The sequence below is a fragment of the Leuciscus leuciscus genome (assembly GCF_965113295.1).
Source record: "Leuciscus leuciscus genome assembly, chromosome: 6".
In the NCBI taxonomy this organism is placed as follows: Eukaryota; Metazoa; Chordata; class Actinopteri; order Cypriniformes; family Leuciscidae; genus Leuciscus; species Leuciscus leuciscus.
In genome coordinates this window covers 41,729,515-41,752,050 of record NC_138730.1, presented here as the reverse complement: position 1 = coordinate 41,752,050, position 22,536 = coordinate 41,729,515, and the positions used below count along the sequence as shown (strand labels likewise).

Sequence of the window (22,536 nt, the reverse complement as noted above, 5' to 3'; positions counted from 1 at the left end):
ACACACACACACACACACACACACACACACGAGAGTCAATATAGCATCTGGGATTACATTATGACCCGCAGGCACCCGTAGGCTGGACTATCCTATTTTATGGAAAGTATGTGAGGTTATAATAGCCTATTGTTCATTTATTGATGTTTATGTCGAAGAGAAGGGTTAACTTAATTCTACTGTAATTCAGTTGGTGCTGTAGCTGTAGTAGCCTATGTTATAGTATGAATATACATAAAAATAATAAATATGATCAATATACATATTAAAAATGCATTCAAATATAATTATAAAAAAATTTATAATATAAACATTGAATAAACAACCTATTTTTATATTATGAATAACATTGTATTAATGAAAACATTTTTCAATATTTTTTTTAGTGTTATGTGTTATATGATACACAAAATTCAAAAATATAGGCTATACGTTACTATTAAAACAGTATGAAATAAAGTAGTGCTTCTAGCAAATAAGTTCTTTGCTCTACTCAATTATCAAATGAACACCAAATTATTTAATAAACCATATTTATTATTATTATTACCATTTTCATTTTATAGCCTAAATTATTTAATATTGAATTCATTATATTTTAACTGCATTTTTAATACGAATACATACCGATCAAAAGTTTGGGATATGTAAGATTTGTATGTTTTTAGAACAGTGAATCTCTTCTGCTCACCAAGGCTGCATTTATTTGATCAAAAATACAGTAAAAACAGGAATATTGTGAAATATTATTACAATTAAAAAATAATTGTATATTATTATAATAATATACAATTATTTTTTAATTGTAATAATATTTCACAATATTCCTGTTTTTACTGTATTTTTGATTCGAAAGTTCAAAAGAACAGCGTTCATAAAAAAAAAAATTTGATATATATATATAATTTTGTTTTGTTTGTTTTTTTGGGTAAAATTATAAATGTCTTAACTGTCACTATTGATCAATTTAATGCATCCTTGCTGAATAAAAGTAAAAAAAAATAATAGTAAAAAATATCTTCTTTTCCCAGAAAAATTATTGCTGACCACAAACATTTGAATGGTAGTGTATAATGTTACAAAAGCTTTCTATATTTCAGATAAATGCTGTTCTTTTCTATCCATCAAATAATCCTGAAAAATAAAAAATAAATAGCTGTTTTCAACACTGATAATAATGAGAAATATTTCTTAAGCAGCAAATCATCATATTAGAATGATTTCTGAAGGATCATGTGACACTGAAGACTGGAGTAATGATGCTGAAAATTCAGCTTTAATCACAGGAATACATTACATTTTAAAATATATTACAATAGAAAATGGTTATTTTAAAATGTAATAACATTAGACAATATTACTGTTTTTACTGACCTAAAGAAAACACAGACAGCTTTAGTTTCCACCTTTATTTAAAATGAAAAATATACAATGTTCCCTGCACATTTTTATAACAAAACATAAATCACAAATGGATTACGCAGGAAATACTGATTCAAAGAGTCATTCTTTCTGAAACACTTTCTCAAACACATGACTCTCGCAAAACTTAAGACCTAACGATGTTTACCAGGGACAATAAGAGGCACAAGCAAGGTTTTCCATTACATATAATACATGCTACCCATAATACAATATTACTTTTAAATGTAGTGTGAGCAACATCAGAAAGCGTGTAATATGCTGAGCGTACAACAGTAGGAAGCAGCGTTGAGAAACGTGCAAGCTAATATAGGGTTAACTAAGAGCAAGACTGAACCTGATACAAATGTGGTCTAGGACTAGAATCTCTCACCCCAGACACAAAGACGCAAGCAAAGTAATGTGTTTATTCAGTACTTTACAGAAGATGGTCACAATGATTGTTTCGGGGTTACCTGACTTGCATGAAATCAGATTCGCTGACTAATTCAAATGTAATCACACATGTAAAAGAGGAAGAGGTGCTGGCGGGATCTTTAGCAGCTCAAATCCTTATTTCTTTCTGAACACACGGTGATACGTTCACGCATTGACATATTACTGCATTATGATGCAAAACAATGAACAATATGCTCTGAATCAGTTCTGATTTACTACAGTAACTCTGGACAGATCTGATATCAGTTTTCAAATGGACACAGACTCCAGTTTACAGTCCCTCTCGTCGTGATTCCAGCGACCGTTCAGGGTTAAAAAGAAATCTAAAATATGATCAATAAGAATATGCCCTGAAAATGCTGGATAATCTAAACCGGTCCAGTCTCTCCATTTGGCATGTTGTTCAAAGATACCATCTAAAACGCTACTGAACATCATTGTCATCCTAAGAATGTCCTTTAAATAAAGTGGTGGTATTTAATTGCATTTGTTCTACAGAGGCCCTGAAGGGACATAGTGATGGAAAACGATACGAGATGGGAGGAAAGATCCTACGTCAAAGCTTTTGTGTTCTCTAGCGAAGGTTTTGTGTTCCTCAGAGAGACTGTGTTCGCTGTGTTTTGGGGGAATGCACAAGTTTGCGAGTGAAATCTATTTTTTTCCACCACCATGTCCCTTTAAGGCCTCCGTAGCCGTCGAACTACAACTTTACATTTGCAGTGATTATAGACTATATCTTCAAAATCATAAAGTATTCTACAAACGGTTTAATAAAATCATTATTGTAATGAAAAGACTAACACAAAATCCACAAAGACTTTAAATACAAAGATATATCATGTAAACATTTGCCTGGTACAGTTTATCCACGGCGACATTAACACTCGCGAGCAAAACGGTTTAAAAATCCGTTCTTAAGTCAACACTTTGTGCAAGAATGTTTTTACCGAGGAATTTGCTCTGCGCATGTTGAATAATATGAACAAGTCCCTATGAGTTTAGCTGTACGGCAGGCCTAAAGCAAACAAACCTTTCCCTGAGAGACAGAAACTGAACCAGGTTTAGTTAGAGGGAACTTCTGAATTCCCTCTTCGAGAAAGGGAAATGAAATTAAAGCCGTATAAACCCAGAAGACAAACAATCTGGGCTTAAAAACAGAATCACAAAAAGTGCTTCACACACTTAATTTCCCTTTTCAAGAACCCGTCATCCCCGTGGAGCTGTAATACCTGTACTCAGAGGCATCTCATAAACCACAGCAGTAACACTACGAGGCTTTAGTTGTGCGAAAACACCAGTACAGTGCGGAAGATGATTTGTAAAGGTTCCTTTTTCCATAGAAAAGATAAGGAGGTGGAATCATGTGTAAAAAGAAGAAAAGAAAAAGAAAAAACGATTATTGTGTAATGTCTACATAAGCACAAACCGGTACTTCTGGTTCATCATCAAACAGCTGGATTTACCTCATTTACATACTCCTTTAAAAATAGAATTTGGAAGCAGGAAGTGAGGATTTATAGGAAAAGTTTTCTATAATTATTTACTCACCCTCATGTCCTTCCAAAACCTTATGACTTCTCAATATAATGAAACTGAATGTGTTTGGAGGGTGAGGGTGAAACTTCATTTCTATTTTGACCTCTGTTAATGCTCATGCAAAGACAGTTTTGTTTTTCTGACTTTACTAATGACCTCTTTTTGTTTCGCATGAACATAACATAACATTAAACTCATTAATTCACAGCTCAAATGAACACAGCATTTAAAGGGATAGTTCACCCAAAAATGAAAATTCTGTCATCATTTACTCACCCTCGTGTTGTTTCTTTCTCCGGCTGAACACAAATGAAGACATTTTGAAGAATGTCGTCGGAAACCAATAATTTGATGGGTCCCACTGACTTCCATAGTATTTTGTATCATAGTATCTTGTTTTAGGCTCAGCAGATGAAAGACATTCACAGGTTTGGAACAACTTGAGGGTGACAGATTTTCATTTTTTGGGTGAACTATCCCTTTAAGATAAATAAAATAAACCCAGTACAACTAAAGCCAATGGGAAAGGGTTAGTTCATCTTTCATGTGAATCAAACTAATTACCATGACCATAACAATTGCATTATGATGTATAAAATAAGTTCTATTCTTACAAGCTGAGCTTTTCGCCGGTCAGAAAGAGCTGTTCCCTGATTGGCCGGCAGCTCAGACGTGGCCACTAGAGGTCAGTGATTACCAACAAGAGACATTTCTTACACACTAAAGATGCAGCTGAGTGCATTTGTAAGCAAGTAACATCATTATAGGAAACTGATATGAAAATAATATCCATTTGACTCTAGAATGAACACTCCCAAAACGGATTTATCTTTAACATACTTCTCAATGATGTTTATTGTACTTTAGGGAATGGTAGTGTTATACTAAGATGAACTACAAAGCTGGACCTCAACCTTAAGTAACAAATAACCAGACACATACAGTAACTCTTTCAGGAGGTCAAAGTGCTCACAGTGAAATACAAGTCACAAATTTTCCCCTTTTTTTCCCTGTCTGTCTGTACCTGACATTGCACTTTCTCGTGCTGTTGTCGGTCTGTGTGTGTGTGTGTGTGTGTGTGTGTGTGTGTGTGTGTGATCAGTGCCGCAGGGGCACCATCACCTCCACGTAGTTACAGGGGAACAGTCCCGCCTGTCCGCGCAGGCTTCCCTCGTACCAGTTCTCGTCGATCTGATTGGTCAGCGTGATGACGTCGCCCTCGTTGAAGCCAAGCTCTCCGTCGTTCTCAGGATCAAAGTCGTACAGAGCCTTGCAGCATGGCTGATCTGTCGCTATGGAGACCACAGAGAGGATAAAGGGTGAAGATACACACAGAGAGAAAAAAAAAAAAAAAGAGGAAAAGTCAACGGAAAGATTAAAAAAATTACAGAGAATAAACAAACAGTGGACTGATTTGTGTAAGAACAGATGTAGCGGTAAGAACTGCTATTTTTGAGACAGTATGGTACAAATTAGGGATAAAAAAAGAAAGAAAGAAAGAAAACGAATGCTATTTTTAAAAATAAATTATTAGCAAAACTCTTTATTTTATTCAGTTTTGCACCCGTTACATAACATTTTTAAAACACAGATTTGTGCATTGTTAATTCTAGCAATAAACATTAAGTAATCTTAATTCTACGTTAAATAAAAGGTTAAATAATAACAGATAGTAATAAAAATAAATAAATAAATAATAAACAATAAATACATTTTTGAAAAACTTGTGTCATTTTCTTAATTCTTGCAGTAAACATGTAATCTTAACAACAGAATTACCATAATCATGAAATTCTAGGTTAATAATAATAATAATAATAGATTGTAATCAAATATAATTAATCAAAATAATACAATTAATAATAAAAGGTTAAATAATAATAATAGATTGTAATCAAATTAAAAAAAAAATTAAATTTGTTTTATTATTAGTACATTGTATTAATTAGCTATCTATCTATCTATCTATCTATCTATCTATCTATCTATCTATCTATCTATCTATCTATCTATCTATCTATCTATCTATCTATCTATCTATCTATCTATCTATCTATCTATCTATCTATCTATCTATCATCTATCTATCATCTATCTATCATCTATCTATCATCTATCTATCTCTGCATACACAGTGTATAGTGTATATATACTCACACAACATTAATAATAATTATAAATATATAATAATATAAATTATAAATGTTAATAAATATAATAAAAAAAACTAAAATGGTATCAAGGTTGAATTCTTGGTTTGTTATTATTAATAAACCTATATTTCCCATTAATTATAGAATGTTTTTGCTTGATTTTTCTTACACTAATCTAGGCAGCAGAGATGAATGCTTGACTAATGCAGTCAACACTAAAATGTATAAAAATGGAGTTGATGCGTTTTAAACTAGCTTCTTTCCAAACTGTTAATTTTATGTTAGATAAAAGGTTCTAACACGTATCTAACATAAATAATAGTTCTCTCTTCAACGAACCAGGGATTGGATCTTTATCAAAGAAAAAGAAAAGAGAGAGACAGCAATTTGTACTCAACTTGTGGAAAGTGCTAATGAAAAAGAAATAAAAACTTTTGAATGAAAACTGACATACACCGACATATTTAGCATTTCAGGCACATGCACAACAACTTTCATGTTAAGGTGTGCCTCAAGAAAGTGAAATGAATAGATAGATTTATCAAAGAAAAAGGACAGTTCTGCCACCTCCAAACATGCAGGTCACAAAAGGATCAATAGTAGATCTCAAGCAATCCAAACCCACCGCGCGCAAGAACACACTCATTACACATTATGCCAAACTCTATTGGAATCACTGCGAGTTGTGGTGCGTGTGCTGACTATGTAGTGGGTTACAAATCAATCACTTATAAGTTCCATTTAGGTTTGGATGCTGCCTTAGAAGAGACAGTAGACAATGAGGCAGATCACGATGTTTAACAACAGCTTGTTTGTGTATGTGTGAGATGTTCAAAAACTGTTGATGCAAGGTTTAATAAATAACTCGAGCTAAAAAGCTCCCCGGTGGATAATTCAACATGTGGCAGATTGATCACACTTTTGATGGAAGGGAAAATAAATGTGTCACAAATCTCATTTACATGAGTGAACTGTCTGTGCTCATCACGGGTTTGTTATATGTGGGAGTGTATTTAGCAGGAGGGTGATTCACACACCGCTCGTTTTCAATAGGAATTGAGGCTGGGAAAAGTCTGGCATAGAATAAAAGCCCTTCACCATGTCAAGTGTGTGCTTGCGTGTGACTCACAATTACGTTTTTGGCGTGAAGATGTCCTGTTAAAGGCGGGGGCCGCTGACGTAAAAGAAAAACAATAGTCAGTCTCTGCGTGGCTACACACACACACACACACACACACACACACACACACACACACACACACACACACACACACACACACACACACACACACACACACAGAAAACCAACTGGCACAGGCATCAAATACTCACATCCATCCACACGAACACAAGCATGATGACTGTGATTTTATTTTATGCAGAAAATTCCTAGATGACCTTCTGCACATTGTGACATTTGCTAAAATATGCTGTAAACAACAGAGCACTGAGAGAAATACTGTATCCCACAATTCCAGAGTTGTTGTTAGCCAAAACAAAAATAATTTTCAGTTATTGAAAATTACTATAGTTATTATTTATTACAGTAAATAAAGCCGAAAAAAAAAAAATATATATGATGAAAATCTAAAATTATATTATTATTATTATTAGAAATAAATTAGTTGAAGTACTAAAATTACCAACCATAAAACTGAAATGAAAATAAAAACAAAATAAAATAATTAGATAAGAAAAAAACCTAAACTTAAAATACTCAATAGAAATGTCGATTTGGCAACTAACTGAAATAAATAAGTTGAAGTACTACAATTACTAAAACTAAAACTGAAATAAAAAAATAAATAATAAAAAAATAAAAAATTTGATAAGAAAAAAAACTAAACTTAAAATACTCAAAACAATAGAAATGTCGTTGTAAATATGTAAATAAGTTGAAGTACTACAATTACTAAACCTGAAATACAAATAAATTAAATCTAAATAGAAATATTAAAAAAAAAAAAAAAAATTACAAAAGCACATCAAATTACTAAAACAAACTAAAATTTAAATTAAAGCAGAAAATATAATTAAAAATATTAATAAATACTATAATATGGTGTCTGATTGAGCAATTGAAAGTAGTTTTCATTATTTATCTCAGCATATGACTCAATGTTTATGAGAAATAAGCATTGTAGTCAATAAATATTTGCTTGGCTATGACTAAATCTCATTTAAATGTTTTCTTGAGACATGACTTTATAGTGCAGCTTGAAACCTCAGACAGTCTGTTTCCTTAGAAGGTTCCATTATACACAAAAGCTAGTTATTGACTGTCTGGGCAGCCAGGCTGGTGTACGTTTTGGACAGCCAACATTTTTAAATACTAAGTATTACACGGCCTCTGTACAGCATGTAGTGCTCCATCTTGTGCAGTATGTGGAGATCTGCTGAGCTTTGGTTACATGCATAGATGTATATAACCAATTAGACTGATTTCAATGAACCATCGGTCTTGGTTAAAATGATTTTTGGAAGATTTTTCAAAAGCTGTATGTGTGAGCAAAAGCCACTTTGATATAGAAAATTGCATGATTAACCTTTCCTGAAGGTAGGCCTGTCTTTTGCACACATAATGGCTTTCCGTGTTTCATTTCAACCATTATTATCATTCAGATTGTGACTCCCTGAAGAAATCAAATTTAAATCAAATCTAGTCCACCTCAAAAATGCTGATAAATTTACAGTAAAGGCTGCATGTGTGTTGAATCATGTTTTTATGAAGCCTTGTGTAAATGAACAGGACAGGCTCACCTGCGGATGGGTACGAGGACGACGCAGCGGATGGATTCCAGCCTCCGTTAGAGTCTTCTGACTCCGGATAATCAAAACTGGGTCTGGACACGGGCATCCGTTTCTGGCGCGGCTGAGACTGGGCCTTGTTTACTCTACAGAACACAAGCAAACATGAACATTAATTCATGCAAACACAAACACACACAGGTTGCAACCAGGTAGACCTTGTATCAGGGCCAGGGACTGAAACACTTGGGTCAAATGGGTACATGGTACATATCAAATGGGTTTGGAAGGAATTTTAATTTATGTGATGAAGAAAGACACTCTGGTGGAATGATGGATGTTCATCTCTAACCTTTCTCTCATCCTCGCTGCCAGCTCCTCCAGGACCTCCAAAGACTGTTTGTGAAACTGCAGCTGAGATTCGACCAGAGCTGCGAGCTGACTCACCTGCTCCACCTACAAACACACAGACACACACGTACAAAGCATGAAAAGATGTTATTGCTTTAGAAAAAAAGAGCTGCAGTCTGTAAGCTAAATAAAAAAACCATTCAGTATTCAGTCTTTTATAAATACCTAAACATCCTTGAAACTAAATTAAATTTCTTCAGAAGCAAAATTACATGTGATAAAGAGGTTTTCATATCTCAAGTACCAAGTTTATTTTTCTTTACAGCATTGGTAAACTAATTTTTTCTTGTTTTTAGCATGAACCTAAAAAGTTTTACAATCGGGACACTACATTCCTGTAGCATTTCACAGCGTGCTTCACTCAATTAAAATTAATGTTAAAACTAACCTTGCGTCACTAATTAAAACTACAACTACAAATTAAAACTACAAGTATTGTGATACAAGAAATAAAATCATAATATGCACATAGAAACACCTGGAAAGAGCTTTATATCCAAATCAAATCAAAAAATTGAGTGTTATGAAATGAAGATGTGACGGTGAACAATCCTATGATGACCTAATTGATTCATACATCAGTTTAATGTCATACATCTGGGCCAGTTGAATAATCATAGCCGTTAAGTTAAGACTGTGTCTTAAGAACTTGTCTGATCAACTTTTTTGTAACTGACTTAAATTTATAACCAGTCTTAAAGAAAAAAATATCATGTTAAAATGTCAAATATCATTGGACTGCATGACTGTATATTCATGTGCCATTGTATTTGGATGGTACTCGCATGGCACACTGAGAAACTTTTTGTTAGCTGACATCAATAACTGTTTAATTACAGGCCCGTGCTTAAGATCGATGTGGCAAAAAATCAGAAATATCCAGAAGTTTTCTCTGGGCTGCAGTCCAGTGTTGATAAAAACAGACTGATAAATGTGTTAGCTCAGCAGACTGTGTGGAAAATATCCAGCACTCATTGATGTGGATCACTGTAGCAACATTACAACTATATGACACTGGATGGTACTGGACAATAAAAGCTTTCCAATAGGGGATCATTTTATTTTTAGTAGTATTTTCATAGGCAAGCATCACTTTCAGCATGAAACCCGCCCTGCACTGTTTGTGTTATGAATGATTCTTCAAATCATGCGGCTTATTAGGAGAGATGTGCCATTACTTAATGTTGGTTGCACTGTATTTTACAATACGTGCACTTACATGTACTTACCTAAGAAAGTACCAAGTAATATAAGGTAACTACATGGGTTAAGGGTAGGTTCAGGATTAGTACCTAGTTATTACAGTTATTGCAATTACTATTATATGTACATAGTATGTACATAGGGAACAGGACTGTAAAATAAAGTGCACTACCATTATGTTTTTGGATGGTAAAACTGAAACTACTGTATTCCTTTTTATATTGTATTTTTTGAACATTTTTAAGGTTTTCCAAAACGGAAAGATAACATTTCAAATTCCAACACATTAGTACCTCAATATTTACATCGCTGTTTTGTTTTGGCAGGTACATTTTACTAAATTGATTTGTGACTGATCACCATAAAATACACAGTATGTAATATTGACAGCTAGCATTTGAAATGGCAACTGCACTCCAAAATCTAAATATCTGAGGACGTTGTGGGTTGCCAGATTGAGGACAATTGAGAATGGAAAGCAACAAGCCGTACACTGTAAGTTAATCAGCTAATGTATACGTTTGCTATGTTTTTATTGCTTTCCATGGCAATACTGTGTTTTTTCCACCATCTGGCAACCCAGGGTGTTGAAATACTATTGGGTAAATTGGCAGTAGACAGGATCAAACAGATCAAAACAAAAACAGACATTTCGACACAGAACGCACATGTCAAAGTAGAATAACTGGGCTGGCTGTAGCACTGTTTTTTAGAGAAACGAGTATTTGAACTTAGCATTTTTCCTAAATCTCTGCAAACATATGATGGTATTTTTATGCTTTAGTACAGGCAAAATTACATACAGCACTTTTAAAGACAGATAAAAATAAACCACATACTAAGTGTCAAGATTGTCATCACAGTGCAAGGTCCATATATCTATACCATTCAACACCTTAAGACGAGGAGAAAACGAAGTGAGCTTACGTCAGTATCCAGAAGGTTCTGCATGCTGGTTCCAGCTACATCTTTGGACTCTTCGAACTTCTCCACCGCCGCCCTGAGCTCCTCATCCGGAATCTTCCCCTGACGCTTCTTCTTGTAGTCATAATCCAGTCGACGGCCCTCCAGTTTCTTCAGGTGATGCTGAAGTAAAACCAGAGCATGTTATTATTATTATTATTATTAACAGAACTACAGGTTTTAAGAGCTAAATTTACACTGATAATTTCTGAAAAATGCTAGAGATACAAAAGTATGCAGAGGTTAGCCAATCATAACAGAGGTAATTTACATGTCTTAAATGTACAGTAAAAACAATGGGTCAACAAGGGTGGAAAATAACCATGAAAACTAAAGTAAGGCTTTTTGCAGTGCAGAAAACTTATCCTTAACTAACTAAGACTTAACATATAGGGAAAAATTATAAATGATAAAACCCTTTGAATCATATTATTGTCTTTCTTATCCCAAAATTCTACAAAAGATTTGTATCTTTTCAAATACATTCAATTACTATTATTATTATTATTATTATGAACTTGTCTTTTTATAAAATTGTCAGTTTTTTCATATTTTGATGTTTTCATTTTTTTTCATTTTTCATAATAATACGTATTTTTTATAAAAAGCACAATTACAATCCTACACAAGTGCTCAAACATTTAGCCAGTGACTTATGAATTATAGATTTAATCAATAAACTCTGATTTGATTGCGGTTTTCCACCTGTATGTCTTTAAGGTCCTTGTCGACTATAGTTTGGAAAGGGTCGATGAAGTTCTGTTTGACGTCAATGTCTAGAGAGTCTTTCACTTCTGCCAGTCTCTTCATGGCATCTCCCATCTCCACTAAAGCGCCACCTATAGATCGGGTGTAGAACATGAACAAAAATATTATGCAAAAGATAAATAGAAAGATCCTATAATGGCTGAATAAACAAAGATATGCTTAAACACAGACACTCAACAGGTCACTAATAATGAAAGAGTTTCGCTGTGTGATTATAATTGTTTTGTCTGATGGTACATTTTACTGTAAAAATAATAATTCATACCATACCATATTCATACATGCTTATGAGAAAGAACATTCCTCTTACCAAAGTTGGTGTCCTCTCCCAAGTCTCGGCCGTATTTGAGCATACACTCTCCCAGAAGGCCCTCTGCCTGTGGATAACCTGGGCTCTTCACCTGTCCACGCATCTTAGATACGGTGTTCACCATGGTCAGTCTCGCTCTCGATGCTGAGGTACAAGACAGAGAGACAAGCAGGCTTATGAATACAAAGAAGCATACACTGCAAAAAATAAATAAAAAAATCGAACTTTGTCTTTTTCCACAACAAATATTTAAATATTCTTAAATTTACATGAGAAGTAAAATGACCAGATATATAGTCTTATTTTCAAAAAAAAAAAAAAAATCTAACTTGAGTGATCTAAAAAAATAAACTTGTTTTCCAGATTTTTTCTTTCTTTCTTGTTTTAAGAATAAACTTTTTCAGAATACAAGACATTTTGTTTCTCAAGTTAATGTGCCTTAATTAAATCAATAAACTTTGATTTTATTTTAAAGAGCAATTGATTGCAGTTTTCCTCCTGTATGTCTTTCAGGTCGTTGTCGATTATAGTTTGTAAAGGGTTGATGAAGTGTACTTGAACAAATGACACAAGATACTATATGTCTTGTTTTTTTCAAAAATATATACTTAATTTATACTTAAAACAAGAAAAAACATTACATCTGTCAGTGGGGTAAAAAAAAAAAAAAACTTAATTCAAAGGGAAAACAAGTTTAATTTTTAAGTCACTTTAGTCTTTATATATTATATAGTTTTGCTTCTCAAGTAAATGTAAAATGAGAGTGCCACTATTATGCTTTTTTTGAACATTACCTTTCATGCAGCGTGTAATATAGCTATTTGTGAATGTAAAAGTTCTGCAAAGTGTACGATAAAGTTATTGTCTCCTAAAAGAAAGAATCGACTCAAAAAAACGAGTCATCAGCAATTCCATAGTAACAATGCAACAAATTTGCATAATGCCAGCCTATGGTCTTCACTGGCTGCCAGCAAACAAAGTCTACTTTGACCCGGCCTAAAACACTGTAGCTGTAGCTGAGACTGGAAGAGTTTGGTTCATGTTGTTGACATGTCAAAAAGACACTGTTTATAGCACTGCAAATACACTTTACTGCACTTCAACAGGATGAGGACTCACGATTCATACGCTAAAACCGATGCCATCGTTACTTTTCGTGTCATTGGGTGCTTCTCAATTCTTATTTGTGCATCCTCGTTTCCTTCCCTCACTTCCTTTCCTCGCGTCTCAGCTCCAAGGAAAGAAAATGAGGACAGAGGAATCGAAGGAAATCTTATTTTTTATCAGAATATTCTTGATCACACGAGAGTCACTTCACAGCCTCATCAGCTGCGCCCCTTATGCGGTTGAAGTTTGATTATTTAAGAAATTCATAAATAATAATAATAAAGCAAGATGCCCTGTTGAAATATGCGTGATATATGATTCATTTAAACTGCAAAGGAAAAGCATAAATTAAAATGATAGTGACAGATGAGAAGGGGGAGGAGAATTTGTACGTGGGTCAGGTTTCTCCACAAGAAAGACTTCCGCATAGGATTTTGACCTTGAATGCATGTAAACCTATTGTAGGAGACCTCCAAAACAAAATGAAGAACCTTTAAAATAACATAATAGGGGCACTTTAAGAATGTTTAGATACAGAATGTGCAAAAACATGTCAAAAACACTTAACATGTGAAAACTGTATATTGTATTTGACTTTGAATTCAGCACATGGGGAATATTTTGTCCATTTCTCACCTGGGTTGGGCTGCAGGTATTCAGTAGTTTTGCAGAGCACTTCTGATATGGCTTTACTGGTGATGTCAGCCCTCTGTGAAGCACAAAAGTCAGAGTACAGGTGTGTGTCTTTACGTCACACTGTCAACAGAGAACACACACCGACAGCACTCACAGACAAAGAAGTGAGACGGGCTTGAAACAATCGGCAGCGGTCACACCTACTGAAACATTCAGAGAGCTGACTGATACCGAGGCAAAGGAATATTCCGTGTACTTTACAGTGTGAGCTTGACAGACTGCATTTGTGGTCTGCTGTGGTTTACCACAGAAAATCATGCAAATGATGCGTTTCAAAGCAGAAATGTGAAGCTTGTGTTTTTGTTAAAGCTCTTAAAGGAATTCCTCTGTAAAAATGTGAGTTATGAGCTGTAAATTTGTCATTTTGAGATAGGGCCACGTCTCTAGTTGAAGGATCTTTTGGTTATTCATTACTGACGTAATTCCTGTGGGCGGAAATGGCATTAACCACTTTGTTCGTTTCAGTCTAATGCCAAGTACTATTAAAGCCAGTACTGTCAACATTTAACAAAAAACTTGCGATTTCTGAGGATAAAATGGGCAATAATAATGTGAATTTAACATGAAAGCCACCATCACAAAACATAAAATAAATTTTGTTTATCATAGATAGGAAGTAGATATAGTTACAAATTTAACACAAATTTAGTTCAGGGGCCTGATGTATAAATGTTGTGTACACACAAAAAGGGCATTGAATTACTGTCAGGATTTACTAAAGAAACGCAGTGAAAAATTAGCACTGAAAAGGCGTGGACGGTTATTTTTGCGGCTGACTTTATTGAATATGCATTTGTAGGAGTTTCCCTTTCAGACGCAACATTTATGGGAGGAGAATTATTAAATGAATCATACAAGGTGATTTACTAAGGTCTGCACTCGTCAATTTATTGGTGTTTGCGCCCTTATTTTCAGGCCAAAAAAGCCCATCTTAAACCAGATGCTAATTTGCGCTGTTTTAACTTTCCACTCCCCTCGTCGCTTTTTTTTAATTGACCTCTCATGCTAATTTGCCCTGTTTAGTAATTCTGCCCCTAAACGTTTAATGTCTAGGGGCGCATCATAATTCCTCTTTAAACTAAATCACAGAACTCATGTTCTGATCAAATATTTCTTGCGAGAACAATTATCAGACTTGACTCTGATATTATGTCTAATACACAAATGGCATTTAGAGTCCATATCTCATATTTTCCTAATGTCTTGTACTGTTAAACATGGTATCACTTGGATGGGAATATGCATATGGAAATGATATGCAGATGACGTTATGCATAGTAAATCTAGGCATTGTAAGCTCCATATTTGGTTATTTCACGGATATGGAGTGGAGATGCATGTACACTTATAAATCCAATAAATCTAGAAACGAAATCTAGCTTTTGTGCGTACGCACACTTTTAGGATGAAATCTACAGAAAGTTTTATACAGTACATGAGGCCCCAGAAGTTTTGAGTGCCAGCGAATTGCACCTGATTATTTGTGTAGAGGATATTTCTGGCCAATTTTATTGTTGAATTTATTACAATAACTTTCAGTAAGTAGGAAGAAGGAAGTCTTGATCATATTTAAGAGAACTTGAACATTGCTATCACAATGTGAATGTTAAAAATGTGTTACCTTCTCAAGGTCTTTGAAGTCCTCATCCAGTTTGGTTCCTTCTGCACCTCCCACCTTCTCACTCACCTTCTAAAACACATCGGTAAAAGGACTTTCAATTTTTTTTACCAAACTAATGATATTTTATATCCCCTAGACCTAACAATTCCAGAAAACATTTAGCATTTTTGAAAAAAAACTTTATTTTGGTATTGGGCTAATAGAGAATATGATCCTTCAGAAAACATGCATGAGCAACAAAACACATTTGTGAGATTGTATGATAAAGTATTCAAATACAAGAAGCATTCATTGGTGTGCAAATATAGATATCAGCTCTTAGATCTTACATCTAAATACCTGCTGCACATTCAGTTCACGTCACAGAACGAGCAAGAAAGAGCAATGATGTTTGGCATGTAAGGAATTTAAATGGTTGCCTTTGCGCGTTCACATAAGAACCTTGTTTGTGAACTTTGTCACAAACTCTATAAAATGTATTTAAAGCACATGCTCATGTGCTTTGGTGCTCATGCGGGCATTACAGGTTTGAGTCTGTGCAACGTTTCCCAATTCCATTCCTAATGTTTTCCTATTAATTTCTCATCCCTCTGCACTATACAGTAGCCTATATCCATCTAATTATTATAATTTGGGCTGCACAATATATCGAAATTATCGAAATATCGCAAATGTACTTATCGCAATATGCATATCGCAACGGCTTGCAATAACTGTGGTCATGATCAAAAGACAAAAGAGAAAATCACTCGCTGCTCTTGGCTGAATTACTTTTGTAGCTTTAATAAGAATCAGTTTATATTTAATTCATACAGTGAAACTAAGCAGTGTTTATTTTTACATTTGATTATTCAGTTTCTGTTGTTAAATAATCCTAATGTAGGAGAACCCCGTGGTTTACACTGATGTTAAAATAAAACTTCTTATGCTACAGTAAAACTTCCCTTTCAGAAGTTTAGGGATGTTTTCTTGTCACAAAAAAGAATGTGAAACACATATAACAAAGAAAAAAATAAATTAAGTTTACTTTACACACTTTTTAAGCATTATCGTATTGCATATCGAATATCGCATGATTTAATGAGTTATCGCATATCTCATTTTTCTTCAATATCGTGCAGCCCTAATTATAATCATCTAATGTATAGTAAAAGCTCAAATAAAGTGGCTCAATTTTAGTGACTACAAGGTGAAATTCCAATCATTTAAAGACATAGTAATAGCACACCCTTCTCCGCCTTAGCAAACACTACTAATAACACTTGTGTGTGAAAGAGAGAAAAGAAAAGGGAAGGAAAGAACTTAAGGAATGGACTCTAAGGGCCCCTGTGGAGTTCCCCATCTGAGCTATTCCTGTTGTTCGTCGATGATACTTCCTGTATGGGCGGCACAAGCGCTCGTTTCACACACAAGCACTCCTCCTCTATGAGCTGAACTCTCCAAACACATCAAAGTAAGTGTGGTGTATTGTATTCCAGTAAACAGGAAGCGTTTTGTGAACTGACATCATCCCAAAGGGAAAAAAATTCAAAGAAAACCAAACAGCACGGCCTGGGTGGCAATCCCAGCTAAGAATTAGGCCTACTCTAAAAAAAAAAAAATGTCTTAAGGCTGGAATACATTCCTTCTGTGCATATATTTTGCCCGATTGTCAGTCTAGATATGTCTAGATCAGGGGTTTCCAAAGTGTGGGGCACGTGCATGTCAGGGGAGGAGCGGAGTAAGGCTTGGCGATAATAAAAGCCAGGAATCAAAACAAGTTGTGCTCCAAATTTGAGGTTGAGATCTCAAAACATGAGCTTTCAGTAATATTTTGTTTGGGCGCAGTACCAAACGTTTCCACAAGAGTAAAATCATCTCCCATTCATTTCCTTTTTTTTTCTTTTTTTTTACATACCAAGTGCCAAAACTTTTACCAAATTTCATACCATTCCGATGGAACAAAGAAAAAAAAACTTAAAATAATTCTGTTAAAAATGACCGAACAGCACCAGAAGTTTTGTAGTGTATTCCAGCTTTTAGTCATCACCATTAATTTGTGAATTATTGTCACTGTTTTAGTGCTTGATTATCCATTAATTTCCATTTAAACGTATATTAAATTAATTAATTGTTGCACACAATCCCTGGGAGTTAATTCGTTTAGAAACATTACAGTAAAACACTCAAAACGTCTCTCCCTTCTGCTGTACAAATGTTCACGGCTCTTTGAATCTCATTCTCATACTGATCAAATATTGAGCATATCAGTTTGTAAAACACACACCCAGTCTTCAGAGAGGAACACGTGTGTTTTATTGACAGCCCTTCATACAGTGGCTCTATTGTTTGGCTCTGATCCGCTAGTGGCCTAATATGATTCAGATGTAGGTGTGGACACAGACACTGATCACACAGATCAGATCACTTTTCTAGAATATGACAAGTGAAATACAGTTGCACAAAGCTATCCCTTTCATATGAATGTCATCTTAAAGTGCTTGTATTCATGTCAAGAAATCAAATATGAGGTGATCTTGTGATACATATTATCAATATGGTTTCATAGTTATGCACCAATACTGACAAATCCTGATAAACTGATATGATAAATCAATGTTATCAACACATACTGTTACACAGATATGACTGCTGATAATATTGCTGACTGATTATCCTTCACTTTATCTGGTGCAACTAATCCATTTAAAAAAAAAAAAAAACTTCTGTGAAGAAAATCATACATACAAGCACAATTTATATTTGTCAGTAAAACTAACTTCAAGCATTTAAGGTTTCGAGAGAGGTTTAGATCAAAATTTAAACAGGAAAATGTACTTCTCCAAACGTCATCTTTATCAGATTGATACTGACAATTTAAAATAAACACCCTAAATTTACACGCCAATATTCAATCCACTGTAAGGTTTAGGGTTTAAAAACATTTTCATAATGCTGCATGCTTCGATATGAAAGGGAAGTCATATGGTTTGCATAATTATCTCTGCCCTAAAGCAAATCTGACAACTTTGTTTCTAGTGCACAGGAACATCAGGCATCAGCTTTACACAATAGACAATACAATAGGAAATGGCTTACACAACTTAGCCCACATGAAAACACAATTTAGTTCAAAACTCTCCAGAATAACAATACAAGAGATGTCGGTGCAATAAACACGTCTCTTGTCAGCCTGTACATGTAAGTGCCACCTAGAACAAAAAGAGCAGGTGATAAGGAAAGTAAAGAGAGAGGGAGGGAAAAGCCTGAAAGAAAACACCTGTTCTATTTGGTGGGCAGGTTCAGTACTTACTGTGAACAAGAATCCAGTCTGACGACTAAACTAAACACTGAATTCATCTGTTCACACACCTCTTATAAATCTTTCACACAAATATAGTTTGTGTGCAGTGATCTCTATCGCACAACACAAAAAAATGCTAAATTTTTACATCTGAGATTGATTATTTAATCCACAAGTTTAAAATCGCTGTCTGCGGTGGATGTGATAACGTCTTTGCCGCTAGAAACAGTTATAAATCATTAACAGTGGGACAACTGCAATATTGGTATCTGCAAACAAAGGACAGCATGCTAGCATTCAGTCTGCAATATTTTTAATTGTCTATACTGATGGACGTCTAGCTGTAGTAGACCCTAATGGTTAAAAATTTATTGGTTTGAGTAAGGTAAACAAACAAATTAGTATTTAGAACTTTCTTTTTCATTTGAGTTCACAAAACTGACACATTTTAAGTAATCAGAAACTCGTTATGAGTTTCATGAACTTCTTTCATTTAATTAAGACAAACTTAAATTTATCTGAAAATGGGCTGGGATTTCTATTCGCAGCATGCTTTGCCATGACACTCGAAAGGGAGAGTAAATGCTCAAATTAAGTGTTATATAATGTTTTTTTGTGCAAGATTATGTTAAGTGGGAGATTTAGTAGTGTTTAATGTTTAGCTATGCTAATTTAGAAGAGTTTCTGTTGGAGGGGGGGGGGGGGGGGGGGGGGTAACGAGTGGAGCATGAGCTTAGTTTGAGAACAGATAAGTATTAAAATGTTCTATATTGCCATTCTCATTCAGATATTGCCATGCTATGTTAACGCTATCAAAGCACTGTGTTTACCACTTAGCAAGATATATCAGAATTAGCTAATTATGGCTAGATATGTTTCCACTACAAAAAATATTTAAATTGAGATTACATGATAATTTTAAGTTAAATGTATGAATTAGCTTATAGTTTAAGCTAATTATTTATTATTTATATTAAAATATCTCAAGTTGAGAGCAATTAAAATGTTTGAGTACAAAATAAAAATCCGCCAGTTCTGCTTACCTAAACCTTGAATTTCTTAACTTAAATTTTTTTATGTAACTGATTACCTCAATTTTTTTACCAGACAAAAGTTTTGCCAACTTATTTGGGTTTACAGTGCATCATATATTGCAGTTTTACTTTTAAGACAACATGTCAAGTTAAATCTGTTCAACTTTTGAGACTATATTCTTATCAATTTCAAACAGTGACATAACATCAATGTGCTTTCTGTAAAGACAGACACAAGCCAGTAAGGAAAAAGTTAACTAATGACTTAGTCTTTAGTAATTATGAACATCAAGAAATTCTGCATTTTCAGCCCTGCATGCTTTAGGGTGTTTATTGTAATAATGAGGCTCAGTGACTGTGTAAGACGTCCCGTCTTTAGATGCTTTCACCTGATTTGCAACATGTAGGTGCACGTTAGACTTGTTTTGCTTGAACAAAAAGGGTAAAGGAATGTTAGACTGGCTGAGGCCAAAAACTTCAAGCGAATGTCTGAAATTGCATGTGTTTTATAAACAGGCTTCATGCTGATTAAATGCATGACTGTTTTTGAGTACATGGATTAAAAACTAATCCAGCCAAAAAAAAGATATCATCTGAGAATCTCATTCAAAATCACTTTCTTTATCTGCCTGGCGTGGACTCAAACCACTAGATTCACAAGTATCTGAAAAAGGTTTTTTTATCAATCACACAATGAAATAAAGCAGCATTATTAACACTGAATAGAAAATAACTGAGGTAATTTGATTCAACTGCATCTTTAGTCATAACTTTCTACGAGGTACTTACATTGCAAATATTTGGGAAAATGGTGAGCAAAGAAACAGGAATGCAAAGAAACAAGGATCTATGATATTATATAATGATATACTGAAAATTATTTAAATATTATCGCAGTGTTTGTTACTGCCTATTATTTATTCTTGTATACCGTATAAATCATCATATTGCAGGATTTTTTTAGTGTAATACAGTAAAACACAAAAAAAGTCAAAGGTGCATCATGGTAATGATGATTAGTTTTTAGTTGTTGTTTTTTTGCATTACAGTAAAGAGAATTAGAGGGTAAAATATGCATAATCATCATGTGAATCACATTGAAAACATTGCAATAGTCCTAAAAACCCTTAATTTTGTTTATGCAAAATAGAACTTCTTATACTTTTCCTCTTGACTGTGACCTGGGCATTTTTTCATACAGTATAAAGGATAAATATGTTTTCTCCACACATTACTGATAAACATTGTATGTATAACCTGCAGACAGCTCCTTAGTGTACATCAGCTAAATAAGATGCCAGTAAAGTACACGTGCTTCCAGCTCAAAATACACAGCATATTCATTTCATCTGAACTGTTAACCACATGCTATCAAGGCAATGCAAAAATATGTTTTATGATCCTTCCAGTGCATTAACAGTAAGCAACCGGTTAACTCTTTGATTGTGTCATATGTATACTTAACTATAAAAATCTAGATATAGTAAAATATTTAAAGGTCTAACTTTATAGACTTGATTTGGAATTATATGAGCTTGGTTTATTCATAAAGTGCTTCTATGGCTATAACATTTCTACTGGGTGACAAATCTATTTAGGCTACTTAAAAACAAAGTTTAGATTCGAATTTTATACAGAAATGGATAGATAGATAGATAGATAGATAGATAGATAGATAGATAGATAGATAGATAGATAGATAGATAGATAGATAGATAACTAAATTCCCACGAAGTGTCTCTCAAAATGTAGGCTACTGAGCTTCCTACCCAGACGCGTTCAAAACGCAAAAATATGCTGTCTATGTAGGGGGCTCACTAAAGCCAGGCTTTAACTTTTACTTCACCACAGCAGAGAAGACCCCGGATGAAATAATTCAAACAAGTTGAACAGACACCGCAAATGTTTCTGTATAACTTACGGTATATTGTTTGTTTATTGTTGTATCTGTAAGTGTCTGCTCGTGCACTAGTTGACGTGGAAACACTCACCTGACTCGCTTTATAAAACTGTTTCTTCAGTCCGGCAACAGACATCTTTGGGTCGGATTCTTTCGCTATGACAAATATAGATGTTATTTAATTCCCCCAATATTTAAAAATGAAACTGTAGGCGTATAGAGCTGTGAAAAGAAACTTTCACGGAATCACAACTTCTTCTTCCTGCTCGGCCAGAGTTTGAACCTATTGAGAGTGCACGTCACACTGCGACGCGACGCAGGCAACTAGAACGATCCCATACACGCGTCGCGTATAATAAGAGAGTTCTGATTTGTCAACTGGTTGCCGACGTCAGGATTCCCATCGCTCGCTTTGCACCGGTTTTAAAACATAAAAAAAAAAAAAAAAAAAAAACCTTCTAAAACATGTGACAAGTTCATTTTGTGATGTAGGCTATAACTATTACGTGTTTTATATTACTGCACATGTACTTTGTTATGCATCTCTGGAAATAGAAAAAACATATTAGAAGCAGCATAACTATCTCAGAGCCAGAAATAGAAACTCTCCAACTTCCGGGTTTAACTTTCGTCTGTGAAAACAGATTATCTTTATGTTTACCACACTTAATACATTATGGACCAGTTTCACAGACAAAGCTCAGATTAAGCCATGAGTAGGCCTTCATTCAATTAGGACATTTAAGTAGCTTTTATGAACGTTAATTAGAAGAAGAAAAAAGCATACTGGCGCACATCTTTTGAGACAAAACAGCTCAAACATCAATTTTAGTCTGTAACTCAAGCCTTGTCTGTAAGTTTGTTATATGCCTACATGTTTTTACTAAAAACAGCAGTCAGCATGAATTCACAAAAATCCATACATTTACACATATTAAAAAGA

At 34.3% G+C, this 22,536-nt stretch overlaps 1 protein-coding gene across 2 annotated transcripts; it reads right to left on the bottom strand.

Moving 5' to 3' along the window:
• Positions 1-1,396: 1,396 nt before the first annotated feature.
• On the bottom strand, positions 1,397-21,895 carry sh3gl1a (SH3-domain GRB2-like 1a). Of its 2 annotated transcripts, XM_082173164.1 has the most exons (10): positions 21,685-21,895; positions 15,377-15,445; positions 13,696-13,768; positions 11,953-12,096; positions 11,580-11,713; positions 10,839-10,997; positions 8,650-8,753; positions 8,310-8,443; positions 6,679-6,723; positions 1,397-4,688 (listed from the first exon to the last, which is right to left on the bottom strand). In XM_082173164.1, the coding sequence occupies exons 1-10, from the start codon at positions 21,727-21,729 to the stop codon at positions 4,495-4,497; spliced, it is 1,101 nt and encodes a 366-aa protein (XP_082029290.1). In that variant the 5' UTR covers positions 21,730-21,895; the 3' UTR covers positions 1,397-4,494. The 2 variants fall into 2 exon arrangements, with proteins under 2 accessions (XP_082029290.1, XP_082029291.1); XM_082173165.1 differs by lacking the exon at positions 6,679-6,723.
• Between the last annotated feature and the right edge of the window lie 641 nt (positions 21,896-22,536).

Coding starts and splice junctions, on each gene's coding strand:
- sh3gl1a (XM_082173164.1), bottom strand. CDS start 21,729: ATGTCTGTTGCCGGACTGAAGAAACAGTTTTATAAAGCGAGTCAG. Junction 15,446..21,684: donor AGTTTTATAAAGCGAGTCAG/GTGAGTGTTTCC, acceptor GATGTGTTTTAG/AAGGTGAGTGAGAAGGTGGG. Junction 8,754..10,838: donor AGAACCTTCTGGATACTGAC/GTAAGCTCACTT, acceptor GTGTGTTTGTAG/GTGGAGCAGGTGAGTCAGCT.